At 37.9% G+C, this 22051-nt stretch overlaps 1 protein-coding gene across 1 annotated transcript in view; it reads left to right on the forward strand.

Annotated features, from left to right (window-relative positions):
• Window positions 1-7869: 7869 nt before the first annotated feature.
• Window positions 7870-22051, forward strand: part of PTPRO (protein tyrosine phosphatase receptor type O) — a 233036-nt gene continuing 218854 nt past the window's right edge. Inside the window, exons 1-2 of the mRNA XM_069541225.1 lie at window positions 7870-7908; window positions 11417-11698. Coding sequence (XP_069397326.1) covers window positions 7870-7908; window positions 11417-11698 — 321 coding nt within the window. The remainder of the gene's footprint in view (window positions 7909-11416; window positions 11699-22051) is intronic.

Here is a 22051-nt window from a genome sequence, read left to right on the forward strand (position 1 = left end):
CTGAAGTGAGGAAAGACTACAGACAAAGGGTATATACAGAGTTGGGGGAAGGCTTTGTTGTAGGATGCCAGCCCTGTTCCCATCCATGGGGAAGGAAGGGGAAGGTATATTTCTGGCTACATGCATATGAGTGGCTGGCAGAGGCTCTGAAGCTAATGAAACTTACGATCCATAACCCCTTCCAGAACTCTGGGATGCACCCTCTCAACACGTTGCCATGGTCACCCGTTTTTATAAAATTTGAAAAAGTAAGGTTTTTAAATTGAAGTAGTTAGGACACCTTTCTCTTTACACTCTGACTTCCCCTCCACTGTACAATTTCCACTCCCTTTTGAATGGCTTGGAGCCTCAGTCATTTTTGAGGTCTGGCTAAAGGAAAAGTGAAGCGGGAGAGGCATTTACTGTGGGTTTAGAAACATATTTATGTAGGTCACAGTCACTTTCATGAAATAAAAAATTATTGTCAGTGTAGGAATATCTTCCAGGAATCCCCCTAGTACCCACTGTCTGACAGTCCAGCATCATGACGCAAAGACACAGCACCAAAAAGAAATATTATTTACAAACAGTGCTCAGCATATGTGAGCACAGGCGGAATCTGAAAAATTCTTCCAATCATCAGACATTAAATTGTAAGGAGAGGTTTTATCTTCAGTACTGTGTTAACATGGATGTTCTCTCCTGTCAGAAATATTCTTAAAATGTAGCATATACAATTATAAACAGATCACATTGTTTTCTTTCTTGATGGCAATGAAAGAATATGAAATCAGAATTTGTGTCTTTAAGGTCCAAAGCAAATGTTTTAGGCATGCCAAGTATTAACAATAAAATATAAGTTTTGATCATCCATGCTGGAAGAAAAACTGGATTATATTTCTATTCTTTAATTGAAAATGATATTGCAATATTATTTTCAAACAAAGAGGCAACCAGAGTATGCACCAAAAACAATAGGCAAAAATTAGAACAAGAATATGGCAGAGAGGGACTTCCCTGGTGGCGCAGTGGTTAAGAACTCACCTGCCAAGGCAGGGGACACGGGTTTGAGCCCTGGTCCAGGAAGATCCCACATGCCGCGGAGCAACTAAGCCCGTGCGCAACAACTACTGAGCCTGTGCTCTAGAGTCCGCGAGCCACAAATACTGAAGCCCACGTGCCACAACTACTGAAGCCCGTGTGCCTATAGCCCATGCTCCGCAACAAGAGAAGTCACCGCAATGAGATGCCCGCGCACCGCAACGAAGAGTAGCCCCCGCTCACCGCAACTAGAGAAAGCCCGCGCAGCAACGAAGACCCAACACAGCCAAATATTAAAAAAAAAAAAAAAAAAAAAAAGAATATGGGAGATAAAAGTATAGGTTATTTTTCTGGTTTTTTATGATGTTTGTACAATTATTAACTTAAAATTTTATAGTTTGTTATGATTTTTTTCTCGTTCTAAATACATTTACTTTCACGCCTAATTTTGGATTTTCCGTTTTTATTCTTTTTCTTTTAAAAGGCTCCCCAGATTGTATAAGCTTTGAGGTCTTAGATCTACCTCTGGGCTCTGAAGTTGCTTAGTGTCAGTTCATAGAATCATTTGTTCCTCATCAACACACACTGCCGGACTGTCACCATACATAGGGCCTAGTATGTTCATTCTACTTGGCTCTGTTAAGATGATTTGGAAATTTGATTTTAGTTACTTCTAGAGGATGAGAAATAGAATTGTTTATATTTGAACTCCCAGGATGCACTGGGGTATGACACATCCCTCACAAATAAAACGAAGTCCTTTTCAATATACTAAATAGAACAATGGAAAATTTTTAATGTTTATTTATTTTTAAAGATAGACGTACCTACATTTCACTTGTTTCCTCGTGTTTTATGTCTTCAGCGTCAATTTTCTGGAATCTTTTATTAATTATTTAGAAACATTTCACACAAAATATGAATGTATCAAAGTACTTTCAATTCTCTCTGATATGATTTGAGGGTAGATATAAATGAATAACTCTTTCCCTTTGAGATGGGATAAATTATCATGTCCTGAGATTTAGAATATCAGAAAGACAAGTGACAAAAAAAATGCCCTGGAGTAAAAGTTGGTGCTTGTTTGAATCAGAAATATAAACAATGTTTTTTTCCTGTATGTTTTGGAATCAAATCATGCATAGATTTGTGTGTGTGTGTGTGTGTGTGTATGAAAGCAAGCAACCGAGACACATTTCTTTCTTTCATATATCTCTGCTAACCATAGTAGGTTAATGGAGACATCTGGCTCCTTTGTTTTGATACAGATGTCACTAACTTCTCTCAGACATATTTTAATTGTTAGTTTCTAATGAAATTCATAATCCTAAGGGAAAGTTAAACTCACTAAAGGATCTTCTTGGCGCACTACAGATTATTAAGCAACAGAAATGCCTGATACTGACATAATTAATAATATTACATGGAAAGAATTTATTCCAAAGGACGGGCAAAGAATTGAATGTATTAGTTATTATACAGAATAAGATAAATTTTCTAACCTATCATCACTCCAATGTAATATGCTTGCTGCAATAATATTGATTTTTTTTCAAAACATGGACTGAGAATACTTTATTTGCAAGTCAAAAACTCATAGCCATTGTTATATACTTGTATTCTGTCATTGCTGCCTAAGTGAAATTGGCCAACCATGATGGTGGCATTGTTCTTCGTAATGTGGATCTAGTTTGTGGAACTTTTTCCTACAGATATTTATTCTGATAAAATAGTATCTGACTACTCTTTTATATCTATTTCAAACGCATTCGTGGTGTTCCCACTTATATCCCCAATATTTCCAGGTCTTTAGTAAGTAATTCATTCATCTATTTTTAAATTAATTTGTAATGTTCCAAATCTTTCTTATAATTGGTGGCTTTTCTGTGTATATCTATTTTGTGTAAATTTTAAAATAAAGCCAGTGGGCTCATCAAATATATTCTCAATGTAAAATTTTTCAGCATTACAAAAGTATGTCGAACAAAATATAAAAACTTCCTTTCTGCATCCACTCTGCCCTCTTTAGAAATCAAGTCTTCTGGCAGTTTTTCCTATCCACTTACATAATGAATATTTTTGTTCAAATGGCATTACATCATATATAATTTTCTGCAAATTAGTTCTTCTCCTCAACAATATCTGGGTGATCTTTACATTTCAGTATATGTAAGAGCATCTCATTATTGTCAACAAATTTCCTTGGCTTTATTTTATGTTTGCTAACCTTTAAAGTTACATGTGGTACTCATTTATTTTTTAAGTCTCTGTAACACCAAAATTCAGACCAGCAAATTTCAGGGCATTCATTATTTTCCACACTTCACTGGGTAGATGCCACTTTCACAAACAATTCATGGAAAGTGTAACATTTAGTTATTGATCTCTTAGTATTCCTAAATATGTTTTTCTCATTGAGCGCAAGTAATGACATTTAATTTTTTTGCTTCTGGGATGATTTGCATTTTCTGTAGAAGAAATTTTCCATATTAATTATTTCTAAATTCCATTGCCCAGAAGCATGAGGCTTCTAACTATTTCTTAGCAGCTTTGGGGCTTTCTCAGAGCCTGGCATATACTTGAACTTTTCTTTGCACATCTGTAAGTAGACAAATGTCCTTCATGTTGGTATGCATCTTTACTCTTATTTTATGCCCCAGTTCCATTTTGTGACTTGATAACTGGAGGTACTTTCATGCTTTACGAAGAACTTTGAAAGGTTTGGGATATGTTGTTCTTAAGAAATGGAAATGCAGACTGTTTAGTTGCTGCTGTTACAGACATTATGTGACATGGTAATTCAGCATCAACTTAGTTTTTCTACCATTTTAAATTTCAAAGGTTATAAGGAAAATTCAGAAGGGACATATGTTACCCATGCAAATAAATCACTTTTCACTAAGTCATTGTCAACATGGTCACTTAATTTGTGAGACCCAGGAAGTCTGGAAATCGGAAATAAATCTTCTGCAGCTTTTAAAAACATGTTTACCTCACCTTGCAGTTATCTAAAAAGTGACTATTAAGTAACACTGAGGTTTTATATTTAAGCCAATGAAAGCAATAAGAATTCATGATATCAAAGATAGGCCAGTGTATTTAGTTTAGGATCAAGAGCCCAACACTAGTTGATATGGATCAATGGGGACCTGCAAGAATTAGTAGCTTCAGGAGTAAAACAAGGAGATTCCCAGGACATCCTTCAGCTCTTCAAGGGCATTGCCAAAGGACCCCAAGACTCCAATATTTAATTGGCTTCTTATACTCAAAGTAATTGAGCTCAGTTGACTTTATAAAATCTTTAGATATATCAGTAATGGGATTTTTAAAAATCATCTTTATATCAAAGTTTCTGAACATGAAATTTTGCCGATATTGCTGTGGTTGTAAAACAGAGTAGATACATGTATATTTGATTTTTGCATATCTATTTTCAACACTCTAAAAATAACAATATTCACACTTGGTTTCTGCTAAAAATTCCAACTGAGAGTTTTTCCAAGAATAAGGAATAGAAAAATAATAAAAGTAACAATGTTTATAACCACAGGACCTAGCCAAAAATACTGAACAAATAGTAGACACTTAATAAATACTGTTTGAAAAAGAGAATAAATGAGTGAGAGCTTTTGTCTAATCAAGGGTCCAGCTAATGACAAAACAAATACTAAGCCAAAAAAGAATGAAAACTCTATTGACAAAATGTTTAGTAAAGCACGTATACATGTAGACATTTTTATTTTGATACTTATCTATATGTACATATTCAGATTGCTCTATTAAGTTAGGTTATGATATTTATTTTATAAACTGCTCATACTATCATACAGATTTATGGATAGGTAGACAATTTGTCTTCATCCTGATGGAGGGGGAAAAGGTTTTTCCATCCATGTTGCTGCAAATGGTATTATTTCTTTCTTTTTTATGGCCAAGTAGTATTCCATTGTATATATACATCTCATCTTTATCTATTCATCTGTCTATAGACATTTAAGTTGCTTCCATGTCTTGGCTATTGTAAACAGTGTTGCTATGAACATTAGGGTGCACATATCTTTTCGAATTAGAGTTTTCATCTCTTCTGGATATATGCCCAGGAGTGGGATTGCTGTGTCATATGGCAACTCTTTTCCTAGTTTTTTAAGGTAAAGGAACCTCTATACTGTTTTCCATAGTGGCTGCAGAATTCACATTCCCACCAGCAGTGTAGAAGTGCTCCCTTTTCTCCACACCCTCTCCAGCATTTGTTACTTGTAGAGTTTTTAATGCTTAAGGTGTTTTAAAAATTCCAAAGGACTTCTGAGCATGCAGTAAGGAATATGGGTCTGCATGGGTCAAAAGAGTGTTGTATGAAGACTGCTGATATAACTCTTTGGATCATCTGCATAGATGGGGATTGAAACATAGTCATACATTAGATTGGCTAGGGCACAGATAGAGAGGAAAACAGTAGAGTTTAGGGCTAGGCTTTGAAAATTGCAACATTAAATGTACGGGAAAAAGAGAATGATCCAGCAGGGAGATTTCAAAATAACATCCAGAGATATCAAAGAAAAACCATTAATGTGCAGGGTTATGGAAAGCCAGAGATGAGAGTGTTTCAGAAAGGCGGGAGAAGCCAACATAGCACATACTGCAAAGTGATTCTTAGTGAGAGCAGTGCTGGTGAGATGACAGGGGTAGAAGCCACACCAGAGTGGTTTGAAGAGTCAGCAGATGGTAAAAACAGAATGGAGACAGTCTACGCAACCCTTTGGAAAATATCGCCATGAAGGGGCAGTGGTGAAACATCAAGAGAAAGAAAAGATAGCAGCTGAGAGCATGAATGATTCAGTGAAGGTTTTCTTTCCTTCAATTTTAAAGATATGAATGTGGTTAAAAAGCCAAGGGATGGAATACATGAAAAGGAGGAGGTTTAAAATAAGAAGGGGGGGAAGGCTGGAAAGAATGGGTTCTAGACAATCGGTGGTAGAATTAGACTTAGGTGGTTATTGAGAGAGAGCTGCTTTTTTTTTTTAAACAAGAGATATAGGAACAGATATGGGTGGGATTATGTTTACTGTCAGTGAAGACAAAAAATGTTGTCATTTTATGGCCTCTATTTTCTCTGTAAGGTAGAAGGTGAAATTGAAAAGGTCTGCAGGGCAGAGAATTGGAGGACTGAAGTGAGTAGAAATGGTTGGAAATGACCCTTGTAGTGTATGACAGTAAGTTAACAGAGACTAACCATAGGCTTGACATACATTGATCCCTGACTGGATTTTATTCAAATCGTCCTCTACCCATATGTTAAATGCTTACCCTTGTAACTTTCTCTGCAGTATCCAGTTACCAAACAAAATGATGAAATTTCTACATTCAACTCCCTCTCCCAAACTGTTCCTTTTACAGATAGTCACACTACATAAACATATCTAGAAATGTACAGCTTCAAAATTATACCTTTTATTTATGTCCCTTTATGAGGAAAATATTCTTCCCTCAGGCACTGGAACTTCCCCCAGAACATTTGTGCCTTCCCCAAAATTTTTCTTCTAGATCCTTCTGCTAAGACACATAATGACACCAATCTATCGGTGGTATCCCCTACTCCTCTTTAGACTATAGTCATCTTCACCCTATCTCTCACAGATTTGAGAATATTATTAACTGTAATTTTTATCATGAAAAATTGATTTGGTGTAATTGACCTGGAGTAAGATTGTCAATATGCAGTATTATTGTGCCTCTTGGTAAAATCCTTAGCAGTTAAGGCAGTGCATTTTCAAAGTATGTGATTAATATTTTCATAGATTCTATGAAATCACTATGACCAAATTTTCCATAATTATATATTGGCAACCACTTTTTAATAACACAAATATAGACACTATGTGTGTCACCTAGTAGACAGTAAATGCTGTATTCCATTTTTAATTTGAACTGAAGTAAAGGAAGAAGAGAAGGAATGATCTGCAGACACTATTTCCACTTAGCAAACAGTATGTCTTGTTTTATTTATAAATTATATTCAAGTTTTAGTCATGCCTTTTGGCCAAGCTGAAGTGAATCCTCCCACGCAAGATGTTAATGCTTTACATTATAATTAGTCAAGAAGGCTAGTTATTACCAAACGTAAAATAGATAGCTAGTGGGAAGCAGCCGCATAGCACAGGGAGATCAGCTAGGTGGTTTGTGACCACCTAGAGGGGTGGGATAGGGAGGGTGGGAGAGAGGGAGACGCAAGAGGGAAGAGATACAGGGATATATGTATATGTATAACTGATTCACTTTGTTACAAAGCAGAAACTAACACACCATTGTAAAGCAATTATACTCCAAAAAAGATGTAAAAAAAAAAAAAGAAGGCTAGTTATGAAGAAAAGTTAGATGGTTATATGATAACAATGTCTGGGTGCTCGGAAAAAAATTATTATAAAAGTTCATTAGCCAATGCATATAAAAAAATATAAAATAAAACTGCATAACTTAAAGCTGTTTCATGTATTTTATTTTTTTAATTTTAGGGCTAGTAAAGAAAATGTTAACAACACACAGCATAGAATATAATTGAAAGAATAGTATCTAAAAATGACCATCTGCCTTCCTAACTTAGGATCACTCATCTATAGCCTTCAGTTTGTGTCCTATGTTAAATATCTGCTCATGTTTTCAATCTATGTTTTCTTATTCCTTTGAGTGGATGATTTTGTATCATGAAACCTATACCTTGTAATAAAATACTCTTATTTAATTTTTCTTAAAACCATGTAAGGGTCAAGTAAAAAAAAAGATAGGTCCCTTAATAGAAATTATTTAGGAAGAAAAAAGAGGCAATGGGAAAACAGTTTCCATATAAACGCGAAAATGTCTTTCTGTAGTGAATTTCACTGTTTTTCAAGTGTGGCAAGAATAATAAGTCTTGGCAGTTGGAACATGCTATTCACCTGAGGGCTGCCAATCATTCTCATTTTGAAAGACAGAATTTATGAATTGTCAACACCTCTTTTAGGCGAGAAACCAGTGTTCATCAAGAGAAAAATGAAAACAAATGCTCAGATGAATTGAAAATCAAAATGCTGCCTGGTCATTACATGTAATCTACACCTCCTACGTTTTTTTTTTTGTTTTTTGCGGTACGCGGGCCTCTCACTGTTGTGGCCTCTCCCGTTGCGGAGCACAGGCTCCGGACGCGCAGGCTCAGCGGCCATGGCTCACGGGCCCAGCCGTTCCGCGGCATGTGGGATCTTCCCGGACCAGGGCACGAACCCGTGTCCCCTGCATCGGCAGGCGGACTCTCAACCACCGCGCCACCAGGGAAGCCCCCAGTTCCTATGTTTTAACAATTGTAATATGTGAGATATGGATGATAAAATGCACGGCTGTTACTGTGCTTTTTAAGTGGATTATATTCCAGAGATCAATGGTTTGAGTTTTTTCTTCATTCTATAAAAAGTAAACTATTTCCCATTGAGCAACTCCCATAAATATGCCTCTGAAACACCGAAACTGCTGACAGCCTGGTAGGCGATTTCAGTAGTGGAAGCCAGGACTAAACACACTGAACTACATTAGAGCTGGTCCCTGGAGGACAGAATTGAACTTCCTTGGCAAGGGCACGATAAGAGTTCCATTTGACTCATTAAACCTCTCATAGGGATTACAGCTCCTTCTCTGTAGCTGCTATTGCTTCTCTTTGTATAGAAGAGATAGATGTGAACACATAGTACTGGGTACTTTTTTACTTATTTAGGAAAAACAGATTAAAAAAAAAAGATCTTCCAGTTTCTTGCTCATTAACCACCTTATTATTATTTCCTAAGGAAGTAGAAAGCTTTATTTCATTTTGTGAGAATTCATTTTTACATGCCTGTCTTAAGGCATGCAAGAGATTCTTTTTTATCCGCATCTATTATTTCTCCTGGAAATGCAGCATTACAGGGGAAACAGTTGGCGATTATGATATCAGCCTTCTTTACCAAGCAGTGTTGTTGTGATAATGAAATCAGAACAAACATTTTGAAGCATACATTCCTATATGCACTTTATGTTTCCCATGGACATTCTCGCTGATTTGGAATCTTGAAAACAGCAAAATAAGATTCACCATCCTTTGGAAGTATTACACTGGGAAACCAACCAGTAGTTCAAAGAAAAACACAGCAGGCTCTATGAATTGAAAACCCCACACAGCTGATGATAGAGCATTCACATTCTTCTTGGGTGTCTCTCCTGGACAGACTCACAAGCCTGTTATTGTTTTAAGTACAAAAAGAAAAAGAATGAAACTATTTTATTCAGCAATGGCTAAGTAAAATACTTTTCTCTGGAGAGAACATTTTCTGTGATTACGAAATAATACCCTCAGTCCTCAGGGCACCTAATCACAGTGTGATTGAATACAGTGTAATGGAATATTAATAATGTTAATAACTAATACTTTACTGGGGAATGCCTTACTCTTATTGTTTATTGCTTTATTGTTCCCCCAAAGTGGTCCATGTGTACATATTTATGAGGGCATAAAGAGCTAAGCAAATTGTGATATAAGTGATAAGGAAAAAAATAGAAAGACAACATAGCAAAATATGATTATTACAAAAACGTGCATCACTGTGAAAGTTCTTTTTGCATTTACAAGATGAATGTATGATTAGTAGGCTATATTTCTAATATCCTACGCACATCAGTTAAGCCTATATCCATGTATCTACACACACATGCATATATATACACATATATGTATATCTTCATATATATCCATAGTCCACAACATGGACACACATACCCTTTAAAATCAAACTCTATTCAAAAGAAGAATTGTTGGCAAATTATGAGTGTGATTTTGTCCCTGGCCGAAACATCTTTTTTGTTCTAGACATAAGATAATTTTAGTGCCACTTTTGGGTGTGGGTGGGAATAGAATGCTGCCTTCTGGTGTTTCAAAATAAAAGTAAAACATACCAAACCAAAGCCCTACAAGTGTAGTCCCAAGAATAAAATTTTCAGATAGCCCATGAGTCTGACCTCGAGGGCTGGAGAAGCAACTAATATTTTCTCAAGAGAAAGAGAAGAATGGACGTAAGGGCACTAAAGTGAGCATATGAAAAGGAAGGTGACAACAAAAGAAGTTTCTAAAGGAAGGCATCAGAGACAATATTCTCACATAAATTCAGACCATTATTCTAGATTTATGCATATAAGAATTTAGCACACATATATACTTGTATAACTATATTCAATCTAAACCTTTCTCAGATACACATACACATACCAGCCATCTGTACATACAAACATGGAATCGTTATGTTGTACATCCGAAACTAATATAATGTCATATGTCAATTATAGCTCAATAAGAAAAGATGCACAGAATGGCCCCATGTACCTTTCCCCAGTTTCTTCCAGAGGTAACATCTTACAGAACTACAGTAGGTATTAAAACCAGGAAGCTGACCTCGGTACCGTTCACAGACCTTATTCAGATTTCACCAGTTTTACATGCACTCGTGTGTGTGTGTGTGTGTGTGTGTGTGTGTGTGTGTGTGTGTGTATGTTTCTGTGCAATTTTATCATCTGGGTAGATTTGTGTAACCACCAGCACATTCAAGATACAGAACTGTTTCATCACCACAAAGATCTCTAACATTACCACTTTTAAATTACACACCCACTCTTTCCCCTCCCCCTACTCATACTTTGCCGGTGGGAATGTAAAATGGCATGACCACTCTGGGAAAGTCTGACAGTTTCTTTAATAACTAAACATTTTAAAAAGTATATAAATGTTTATGTGTTTATAAATGTGTGTAATATAATGTGAACCAACCTCCTTCTATATTCCACTCAGGTGTCAAAGGACAGCCCTTAAAATTTACAAAACTTCTGACCTCAAGCAGAAAAAATATATACTTGTGTTATTTCCTCCTGGATGAGTGTGGGACAGAGAGAATGAGTGTTTAAATGGGATGAAGAGAGTGGAAATGGGAAGGAGTATCCTCCCCATCACACACACACACACACACACACACACACACACACACACACACTGAACTCCATCACTACAATCACAACCACCACTTCCCTCCAAGTGTTAGCTGAGAGCAGATGTAGGAAGATTGGGAAGGGACCGGTGTGTTTGTTTCCTGAGTTGCTGAAGAGGAGTCAGGGAAGCCCCACAGAACTCTGCGTCCCAGGGACTGTGGAAGAGGTTGGGGCGGAGCCTGGAGTGGGGCTTGGGAAGCTGCTGTCACTTTTATGAGTCCGCAGCCCACAGTGAGAGTATCTCTGCTGCCAGACGACCGCGGAGGCTGGGCGCAGGGCCCCCGCCTCTCGCTCACCGCGCGGCAGCCGCGGCGGCGGCAGCGGAGCCTCGCCCACTCCAATCCGCACCCTCTCCATCCTTAGCTGTTAGAGAACAGCAGCACCTGGCACGTTCCTAGAGGACCCAGGGAGCAGAAAGCGAAAGGGAGCTGGCGCGGGGGGACTGCACAGGCAGCATGCGCCCGCCGGGAGCAGCCTCGGCGCCCAAGGTCTGAGGCTGCAGCCCCCGTTCGCCATTGTGAGCCGCCGGGGGAGCCAGCCGGCGCCACCGTTCCCCCGTGTCCCCGTCCACGCCGCGATGGGGCACCTGCCCGCGAGGACGCGCGGCGGCCGCCGCCTCCTGCCTCTGCTCTGGCTCTTTGTGCTGCTCAAGGTAGGGGACCCCCTCCCCCAGCCGCCGCGGTCCTGCCTGCGCCCGCGCTCCGGCGCCCTCGCTCTGTAGCGGGGGAGCGGCGCGCCCCGGGTCGCGATGGCCGGGCTGCTGGCAGCGCCCCCGGTGCACGCTTTGTTGTCCTTGCGTTTACGTGTTCTCCGCGGGCTTCAGGGATGGGGTGGAAGGAGAGGGAAGTTTGCTGCCTCCGGCTTTCCCCCTTTGTGCTCTTGTACCGCCGCCGGCATGCGCATCAAAGGTGGGCTTGTCGGATGGTGCTTCCTCCGACAAAATGAGATCACTTTCCCTTCTGGTCGCTACTGCACCCCGGTGCTGCTTAACCTTTTCTCCCTCCCCCAACGGAATGAGCGGAGGCTTTGCCTTAATTTACCTTCTGCTGGAATTATACACCGGGGGCCGAGCCTCAAATGGACTGCCGGGGCTGGGTCGTGTGCATGGTTTTCTTTGACTAAGGAATGTCAGCTTGAGCCTGGAGAGGACTCCCCTTCCCAAGTCCTCATCTCCAACCTGAGAATACCCTTTACAAAGTCTAGACTTTCCCCCGCTATATTTACAGAGGATGCTACCTCTAAATTTCAATGGCAGACATCTGTATAATTAACTTTTTCGTGTCTTCTTTGGAATGTCCTGCTTCAGGGTTTAACTCTGAGAAAAATAGACAAGGACTGCTTAAAAACAAAAACAAAATACCCCTAGTTTGACAACTATACGGTGCATAATTTTTTTTAAAGAAATTTAAGGTAGATGTCTTTGGAGAAATGTCATGAAGTAATTGTCTATCACTCGTGTCTTCCGTGTGTCTACTTTAGTTCTGTTATTAGTCCTTTTTCCGGCAAAGCAAACTCAAGTACGTCGACAGGTGACCGGGAGCTATCCTTTCAGCACCACAGTGATATCTACCTTAGAAATGGACGAAACATTAAAGGATGCAAATGTCTTCTTATCAGTCACTTCTTGCTCATATGCACCCTTAATCGGGAATGTCTGGCAAGGAGATAGTGGAACAGAGCCAACGGATTTAGAACAGCATCAGTTTTAAATATTCCATATGTTCATTATCTTAATGGAAAATAGGAAAAATAGTTTCCGGAAGAACCAGCAGCAGAGTGCCTAAATACGATTCTAAATTGTATTTAATATGTTTTTACGTTTTCTGAAGCTATCAACAATAATATTATTTAAAATCTGATAAATAATAAGCTTGGTCATATATTTTCACTCTAAGAGGTTGCTCTTTAAGCAGACACCACAAATATGTACGTTTTATGAACATACACAAACTATGAAGTTTTCTATTAATTTTTCTATGTGTCATATTCTGTCATAACTATATGTCTATGCAACACTTTTCATGAATGCAAAGTGAGAAATTGAACAACCACACATTTTACTATGTATCAGCTAGGACTTACACATATGACATCTGATCCAAACCCAACCTTTGGCACTACTTCAGGTTTCTATTTGAACTCTTCATAGTGAGTGAGAATTTCAGAAATGGTCAAATGATGGGCTTGGGAGTATGGGTAGAGTGCCATAAAAAATGTAAAAATTTGTAGCAAAAGTTCTAATCAAAACTTGATATCAGACTGAGAAATTGCAGTCAGTAATGGCATAGACTGTAATAGATGTTCACCCTGTTCTACATAATAGGTGTTTTCCTGCACATTTGCAGTTTAGTGTCAATTATGATAAACTGCATCGCACAGTAAATACATTAATAAAGCTGGCCTTTTAGTAAATATTGTAATGAGACAAGTAATTTTGTAAAGCAAGTCTTTACTCTTTATTTTATGTAAATGCAATATTTTATGTCAAATGGATATAAAGTATACCAAAAGAAATATATATATATATATATATATATATATATAGCCTTCATATAGGTACACTGAATACCCACCATGTGTGCCAGTCAGTCTTCCAGGTATTTCACACATGCTATTTCATTCACTTATTTTGTTACAGTTGACAAGAGATGTTCAGAGTGGTAAACTGGGCACATAGAGTAATGCATTTACATTTTGGAAATAGTATATTACATGGTAAATTGGGTTCATAGTATAATCTTTCCATAATTTGGAGATGCTTTTGCATTCAAGGTCCTGAATAAGTGTCAGTAAAACAGACTTAACATGCAGGTGGTGATAGAAACATAACATTCCATTATTAAATAACAAGTTGTCGATTGAATATCAGTGATAAAATCTAAAAAGGTCTATTTGTGCTAAGTCAGAAAGAAACCATTTCCCCAGCCCTCCCCCCAAATCTCTGTAGTTCTCATTATGTCAGACTTCATACTCTGTATGAAGTATCCTCCACATGAGAGTGAAAATCCCTTAAAGCCATAAAGTTAGAGAAACTCAAATATGAGGCTTGATTTGTAGTTTTATCTTTTCCACAAATCAGAAACAAGCAGCTGGACATAAGTGGTGGGAAAGTCTGAAATTTTGACTCTGTAAGATTGGCTATAACCAGTTTCATTGAGGTAGCCTGAAGGTGCCTGGCTAAGGAAGCCTTCGTGCATTGTTCCCTATCCATGACTTAATGATGGGCACATTTAATCAGTCATCGCCAATTGTTTAAATCATCCACTTTATGTTATGAAGCTAATAGCTGCATAATTGATGTTTCATAAGCACAGTGTTGGTTATGAAAATTTCTACTTTCATATCAATATTGATGGTATATTTCTATTTCTAAAAACAGGAAACAAAAGAACTCTGTTATCAAGTATACTGGGAGCCTACCAATCTCAAAGTCTTCTACCCACATGTGAATGTAAATCGAGTAGTATTTATTGGAGTATTATTTATTTATTTAATCACCAGATAAATACTACTTCATTTAGATTTTCCCTCTCATACATCTTCCCATAATTTTAGCAAAAACAATGTAACTTCTCTCACCTATCCTATCTTTGCTACACCTCTCCTTGAAAATTGCTTCCTATATCAGTTCACTCGACATCAGTATTTTGTCAACAAAGAGGCAAGTTGTAGCATATGACATCATAGGAATTTAGATTCTGCCTTCCCTGAAACAGTGCTCATTAGCAGTGAACTGGAAGGTTTCCCTAAACTCACAGGCTTGGCCAGAATCCTTTCTTTCTGAACCTCCTCTTTATATTTCCTTCCATTTCTGCTCTTACGTGATACATAATCAAGGAACATTAAATTTGAAAGGGGCTCGGGCTTCCCTGGTGGCGCAGTTGTTGAGACTCCGCCTGCCGATGCAGGGGACACGGGTTCGTGACCTGGTCTGGGAAGATCCCACATGCCCCGGAGCGGCTGGGTCCGTGAGCCATGGCCGCTGAGTCTGCACGTCCGGAGCCTGTGCTCCGCAACGGGAGAGGCCACAACAGTGAGAGGTCCGCGTACCGCAAAAAAAAAAAAAAAAAAAAAAAAAAAAAAAAAAAAGATACCAAGTGTGCTGGTGGTGTCCATTCTCCTCCAGATCCGTCTACCTCCTTCTCCACCCTCAGCGCCAGGGAGCTTCCCTGTAAAGACTGCTTCTTCAGGATCCCTTGCCCTTTGGCCAGCAGTGAGTTTGACTAATAGGAGGCACTAACAGAAGATTACTGGTAGGAGTCCACGCTGGCTGGACCCTGCTAGTCAATGGCTTCATCCCCTCTTTCAACCCTGTAGTCAGCTCCTCTTTCAAGGCCAAGTTCCGGCCAAGTTCCAGAAACAGCTTCCTCCCCTGGTCTCTTTAGGGTAATAGCTTCTCGCTGCTGTTCGTCCCTGGGTACTTTGTCATCCCTGTTTAGTATCACTACTCCTGCCCTACACCTTAATTAACAGTCTCTTGATTAAACTCCACAGATTTCCCCTGAGTGTCCTGCTGGGACCTCCACTGCTGTAGTACATGATGAGGTTAGTGGAGGATCTTTTGAATTTGAAGTGCCTAAAAAAAGCAGGTACTTAGATATGAGTCTGATGTCTAGGGGAGAGGGCAGACCTGGAGATGTGAATGGGGATGTCCCAGCAGAGGGCAAAGGAGAGAAGAGCAATGGGCCAGGGTGGGGCCTGAGGAGCAAGTAACATTTACTAAGGAGCCTTAGAAGATGAAGAAGGAACAGCCGGAGAGGTATAAGAATCAAGGAAAACCAAGGTCTAGGAAATTTCAGGTGAGAGGGATTGGCAAACTGCGTCAAATGCAATGGAGAGATACTATAAGCTAAAGTCTGGAAAATCTTTGGATTGGGAAATAAGTAGGCTGTTGGTCTCTCAGAGCTTGGCAGGGGTGGTATGCTTCTGGGAGTAGAAGAGTTGAGAACTGGCCTTTTGTTAAAAGGATCGGCATCATTGGGTCAGAGAGACCTGATTTCAATCTCAGCTCTCTGGACTGTGCCTTTTACCAACAGCAGGATATGGGGGAAATTATTTCACCTCTCTGGGGTCCCTGTGGTGATTGGCTATGTTTATCTCAGAGGACGATTGTCAGGAATAAGTGAGATAATGACCATAACATATTTTAAACAGTGCCTAGAGTACAGTAAGCACTCAATAAGTGTTGTGTCCAAAAAGAAAAAGAGAAAGAAAGAAATAGGACAGTAAAAATAGCCCAAAGCAAAAGTCAAAGAAGAAGAACAATTAAAACTGTGTCTAGAGCAGCATCTTCCCAAGTGTACTCCATGGAACATTAGAGACTTAAAATGTTAACAGATATTATTAAAAATAAACACTTCTGTGCTGACATGAATTTGGGAAGTAATCTGTTTAACTTTGTTTAAACTAGTATTAATTCATTTATTATTATTTTTTGTACCAGGATTTCTTAGAACCTTCCCTATGTTAATATGCATTGTGCTTCCAGTAGGAAGATATAGCGTGTAGCATTTCCCAAGTTTGAGTGCAGAATTCTTTTCTAAAAATGATTCATGGGAATAGTGAATACACTTTAAGAAACAATATCTATATTTGTACACTAGACACTTCTTCTCTTTATCTCTCTCTTTCCTTAATGAGAAAAGTAACTTTAATGATAGGGGAAACATGCCAGTAAGATCAATCATAGTCTAAATCTCAGAATCTGAAGAATTTGCGTGAAGGAGCGCAACAATTTCCAACTTTCTTTTCAAGGACTGATGTTCAACTCTCTTGGAAGAAAAAAATGTGTATATTTTCCTTATTTTATGGGTTGCGCTAACTCTGGGTTTGGTGACTGTACATACAAAAATTTCTTTGGCTTTTGACTGTTAAAAAGATAGAAAATTAATTTTAACACGATTTTTAAATATGATTGTCTTAATATATGACTTAAGAGAACAACATATTTTGTTCAGTGTATTTCATTGAATCATAAAACTATACTTTTCAAAGATCGTCTAGTTCAATACTTAAGCTGGTACTTAGATCTTGCCTCTAATATTACTGCCAATTGGTCATAAATGGTGAAATTACTATCAGCTGAGAGGTGGCTCTTCCACTTTTGGACAGTCATTTTGTTGTTTGGTTTGGTTTGCTGTTGAGATGAACTATTTCTGGTTGTATCTTTCACACATTACTTCTATCTCTGTTTCATTTTAGTATGACACTAGGTTGTGACTGCTCCTGCTTTCTTGCATGTTCTGAAGACCTGCTTGCCAACAGACTTGACAGGTTATAAAGATAAAATGTGAGAAGCTTGTCATCTCTCTGTCCTGTCCTCAACCCTCCATCATACTGCTTTAAGCTATTTACACCAGTCCAAGATTTCTGGCTGCTGTCCTTTCTTCTCTTTCATGGCCACAATAGCCAGTTGGGTAGAAGACGATTCTCATTCTTCCCAAAGGTGTTCTGTGATGCACCGTGGTAAGGGGCTGAGAGTGTCAATCTCTGCTCAAAGGGTGGTTCCTTAAAATGTCTTTCCTGAACAGCCAATCTAAAAATCAACCCATCACTCAAATTTTACCACTTTTACCCAGGTTTATTTTCTTTAGAGAATGCATCACTCACTACCTGGCATTATATTAGCTCTTTATTATTACTTAACTCCTCTATTGGAATGCTTGTAGGTTCCATGAAAGCAATGTCTTTATCCTTTTTGCTCACTGCTGTATCCCCAGCTGTTGGAAGAGTGCCCGGCGCAGGGTAGATGCTCAGTAAATATTTGTTGAATAAATGGATGAATATTGAATGAATACATAGGGTGAGAAAGGTCAAACGGGAGTTATGGGACAGACTCGAGACAGAGGAAAAACAGGTTGCAAGCGTGCAAGTTCAGGGAACGGAGACGATGCACAGTGAGATGAACTAGGAGAGAGGGTCCATTGGGCAGGCAGTGCTGAGGGAGAGAGTGTAGTCACAGCAGGGAGATAATCTCGAGATGCTGTTCTATTGGTCTTGTGGAGGTAGCAAAGGATTTATTACCACAAGTGAAAATAAAGTCTTTTAGACATCAAGATAAGGTTCCTCACACATTTTTTTTCTTGCTATTGTATTGTCAGAATCAACCACTGGTAAATGGTGTGTCCTCAAGCAATGAATGGGTTCCCCTGTGTGGCAAATTCTCATCTGTAATGAAGTAAAAACAGCTTTTTTGATCACTTATTCTCTATTTTATTCATTGTGCATAAAATTTACTTTAACTTGTAAACAAAGTAGTTTTGGGGTTTTTCAAATCTAAAAATGTGTTCTTTTTTGGCTCTAAAATTTGAGAATATCAAAAATAAAAATAATTTTTTACATAATGTTTTTTCTTTATTTTTCCCTCACAATGTATATTAATATACTCAGATTGGATCTAGACCTCTGAAGGCATTTCCAGAAACTCACATGACTGACTGAAGCTCAGATGATCATTGTTATTTTTCTTCAATCATTAAAACTTATGAGTCCCTTTATTCCTTAAAATGATATTTTTTCTTTTTTTAAATGCATATTGGTACCTCACAGAAATTTTTTTAATGAATTTCAGACAATGAATGTGCTTTCTTGTTTAAGATCCCAATAGGTAATTTTATACAGAAACAAATGATAATTTTCATACTCAGTTGAATACTAGATAATAAGTATTTTATTATCCAAACATGGACAGACAGTTAAACAGGCTGATTAAATTAGTGTTGTAGTCATTAAAATGTTAGTATATATACACCAAAAACCTGGACTGTCAAGATTTTCAAATGACTAGAATACAAAAATGTATGCATGAAACAAGTACTATTACTTACACTATTTCGCTAGAGAATTGAAAGGTATCACACTGTCTTGTAATATACTAACTTATACCCATAGTCTATTACTGTATTGGTAAAGTGTGGAAGTTTGAGTTAGTTGTAATTTTTTTCTCTATGACTTTAATTTTCTTTTTGTTTGTTGATAAAGCAATATCTCCTATAGAGTCAAAAATACAGGAAAAGTTGTGATCAGATTATTTGTACACTCACATAAATGGCTAAAAAGAGATTTTCCCCTCCATGAATGTATAAGGAGAAGTGCACCTAAAGAGTATAAAAATAAATTAACAATTCTGCAATTAATAAATTATTATTTTTAAGTTTAACAATCTTTTTTTAGTATCAAAAAATTTCTGGAAATCTCCAAGAACACACTTATATGAGTCTCTTTCTCTGTGTGGTGCATCAGAATTAGACTAATTGTCATACATCATTCTTTGTCTCAGATAAACCAGGAATTTCCTATTTAAGTCAAGTTGGTGGTCCAGAAAATAGATAGTCTCGTAATATTGCTTTAGGATGTCGATTTATTTTGATGTTGTGCTGAAAACTAAAGTGTAATCCTAAAAATGAGAGTGTTCTTGACAAGTTCCACAAAGTATAACCATCATTTTTACAATAAGGGCCAACAGCATTACCATAAGAAATACCTTATTACTTGGATGTACTTAAAATTCCTAGATGTTATCTAGGAAGAAAAATTGACTTCTAAAGTTTCTGAATGTTAAGTTGATTAATAAGGTGAATAATAAAAAGCCAAGGGAATTGTATAATGTCTGTAATGTATTATTAAACAGTGAGTCATTTGGTCCTCCTTAAAGGATTTTAGAAAAAGCTAGGTTATTATAGTGTTATTTACATATAGAGATAGTGATGGGATGTGGCCAAGTTTATTATGCATCATTATGGGGACTTTCTTCTACAGTTTCCCCTAACTAAATTATACTTTTTAATTAGTCTTGCAGAAATAACTATAGGTCTCATTCAAAATGGATAGGTACTTGGGATTTTTAATATGAAGATTCTGGTATTATCAAAACTGTGCTAAAATGATTGCAACAACTTAGAATTAAGCACTATGGACTTAATCTTGAAAACTTAGCTTATGTGCTTCTTTTTAATTAGGTAAAACTGTTAAATCTGCTGAAAGTCAGCCCCCCTTTAGAGGTGCTCCAGGTTCTTTCCTGTTGCCACATCTTTTTACTTATTTTTTGAAGGCTAATTGGAAACCTAATGAGACTCTTTCTATTAAAATTCTTGTTGCTATGCTGAGGCCTCCAATTAGCCTTTTCACCATGTGGTTTCTTGTGGTTCTGAAGTAGGGATTTCTTAATTTGAAATCTCAGAGTAAGTCTGAATCTGGCGTGCATCACCAATCATAAGAATTTTATAATGGATTAAAAATTTGAAAACTAATACATGTTCACTGTGGAAAATATATAAAATACAACAGGCAGAAAAGGAAGAAAGTAGCCATTCCTACATATTCAGTTCTAAAATAACTACCATCTGGGGGACATATCATTCCAAATTTTTTTCCTATGTCTGTGTACTGGAGTGGGTATCTAAAAAAAAAAAAAAATAGTATCAAATTGTCCCACTATTTTAGCATGCTCTTTTCACTTAAATGTGCTATGATAATTTTTTCAGAACCTGAGCATTTTCAGTCCTCTTCAATTTAGGAATTAAGCCAGGGGTCTGAGGTTCAATTATATTCAATTCCCAATTGTACTTTCACCAGTGAAGGACATAGGGGTGAACATAGGTATTGATTATGACCATGAAATGTTGGGGATCATCACCTACATGTGTGCTTCCCATTAGTGTGATTACTTCAGAATTAGTCACATAAAAAACTTCAGAGGCTATATGGACAGGCATTTATTTTCCATTTCTCCACAGCTAAATATAATGCATAATAAAACTTAAGACTATAGGCTCTGTAGTCAAAAAGGTACAGGACTGAATTTTGGCTGTGCTCTTCCAGCTGTGTGTCATTTGCTAGTGTGCCGGCCTCTTCACTGAAGACAGAAATTAGAGTGACTGCCCAGATCACCATTCCTCCAATGGCCAAATCTGCCATCTTCTCCAACACCTGCCATCCTTTGAGGAAAACTCCTTTTTAATCTTTATGGTTGGAAAGGATCCTACTTGACCTTAATACCCCGGACAGTGATCAGTCAAGGGGTGAACCCTGACCTAAGCTAAGCCCATTTGGGGACTGTACCTGACTACTGTCTTTGAGATTGGCATGTGATCTAAGCCAAACCTATCAGAATCCATCCCTGCAATTACTTCCAAGCTGGCAACAGTAGGAAAGAGTACTCTCCTCTCCAGTTGTGGAGCTATGACATGAGCTAAGACACAGGAGCTAAGTCATGAGCCTGGAAGCTGTCCCCAACCATAAAACTGAAACACAGGAAGGAACGTTTTCTAACAGAAAAGGAGGAGGCAGAAAAGTAGAGACTTCAGCAAGACTATCTTTCATTGCACAAACACTATCTCATTTCTCATACTCTAGAATCACTCCACTGATGCTCAGAGAGATTACAAAACAGCAATCTACAAAAATGCAATTCTACCATAGCCAAGCAGGCATAGCAATGCTTGGAATCTTTAAGAAATCTGAATCTTGTACACCTGAAACTAACACAACATTATAAATCAACTATATCTTCTACATCTTCTAATCAACTATTTTTTATCTTCAGTAAAAAAAATAAATCTGAATCAGAGTGGTTATATAATTTATCATACCAACTGCGGCACTTCCAAGGCTGAAGGGAATCATTATGCCAGGACAGCAGACATAAATCGGCCTGTTCTGGGAAAACCAGGACAGATGGTTACTCCTTCCTGAATATACTAACAAACATATTTGATGCAGTATGGAATCACTAGCTCTTCACCCATGTCATCCATCTCTGAAAACTTCTGCTCTAAACAAGATGATTTGGCTGTGTAAGAGGAATTGTAATTCTCTTCAGCAGAAAACTGAAGCTTGTGCAGGAATGTTTATTGTAGCTTTGTACTAACCAAACACTGAAAATAACCAAAATGCCCTTCAATAGGTGAATGGTTAAACAAACAGTGGTATTTCTCTACCATGTGATATTATTACTCAGCAACAAAAAGGAATGAATTATTGAAACACACAGCAACTTGAACGAACC

This window comes from Delphinus delphis, chromosome 11 (assembly GCF_949987515.2).
Source record: "Delphinus delphis chromosome 11, mDelDel1.2, whole genome shotgun sequence".
NCBI classification, from domain to species: domain Eukaryota; kingdom Metazoa; phylum Chordata; class Mammalia; order Artiodactyla; family Delphinidae; genus Delphinus; species Delphinus delphis.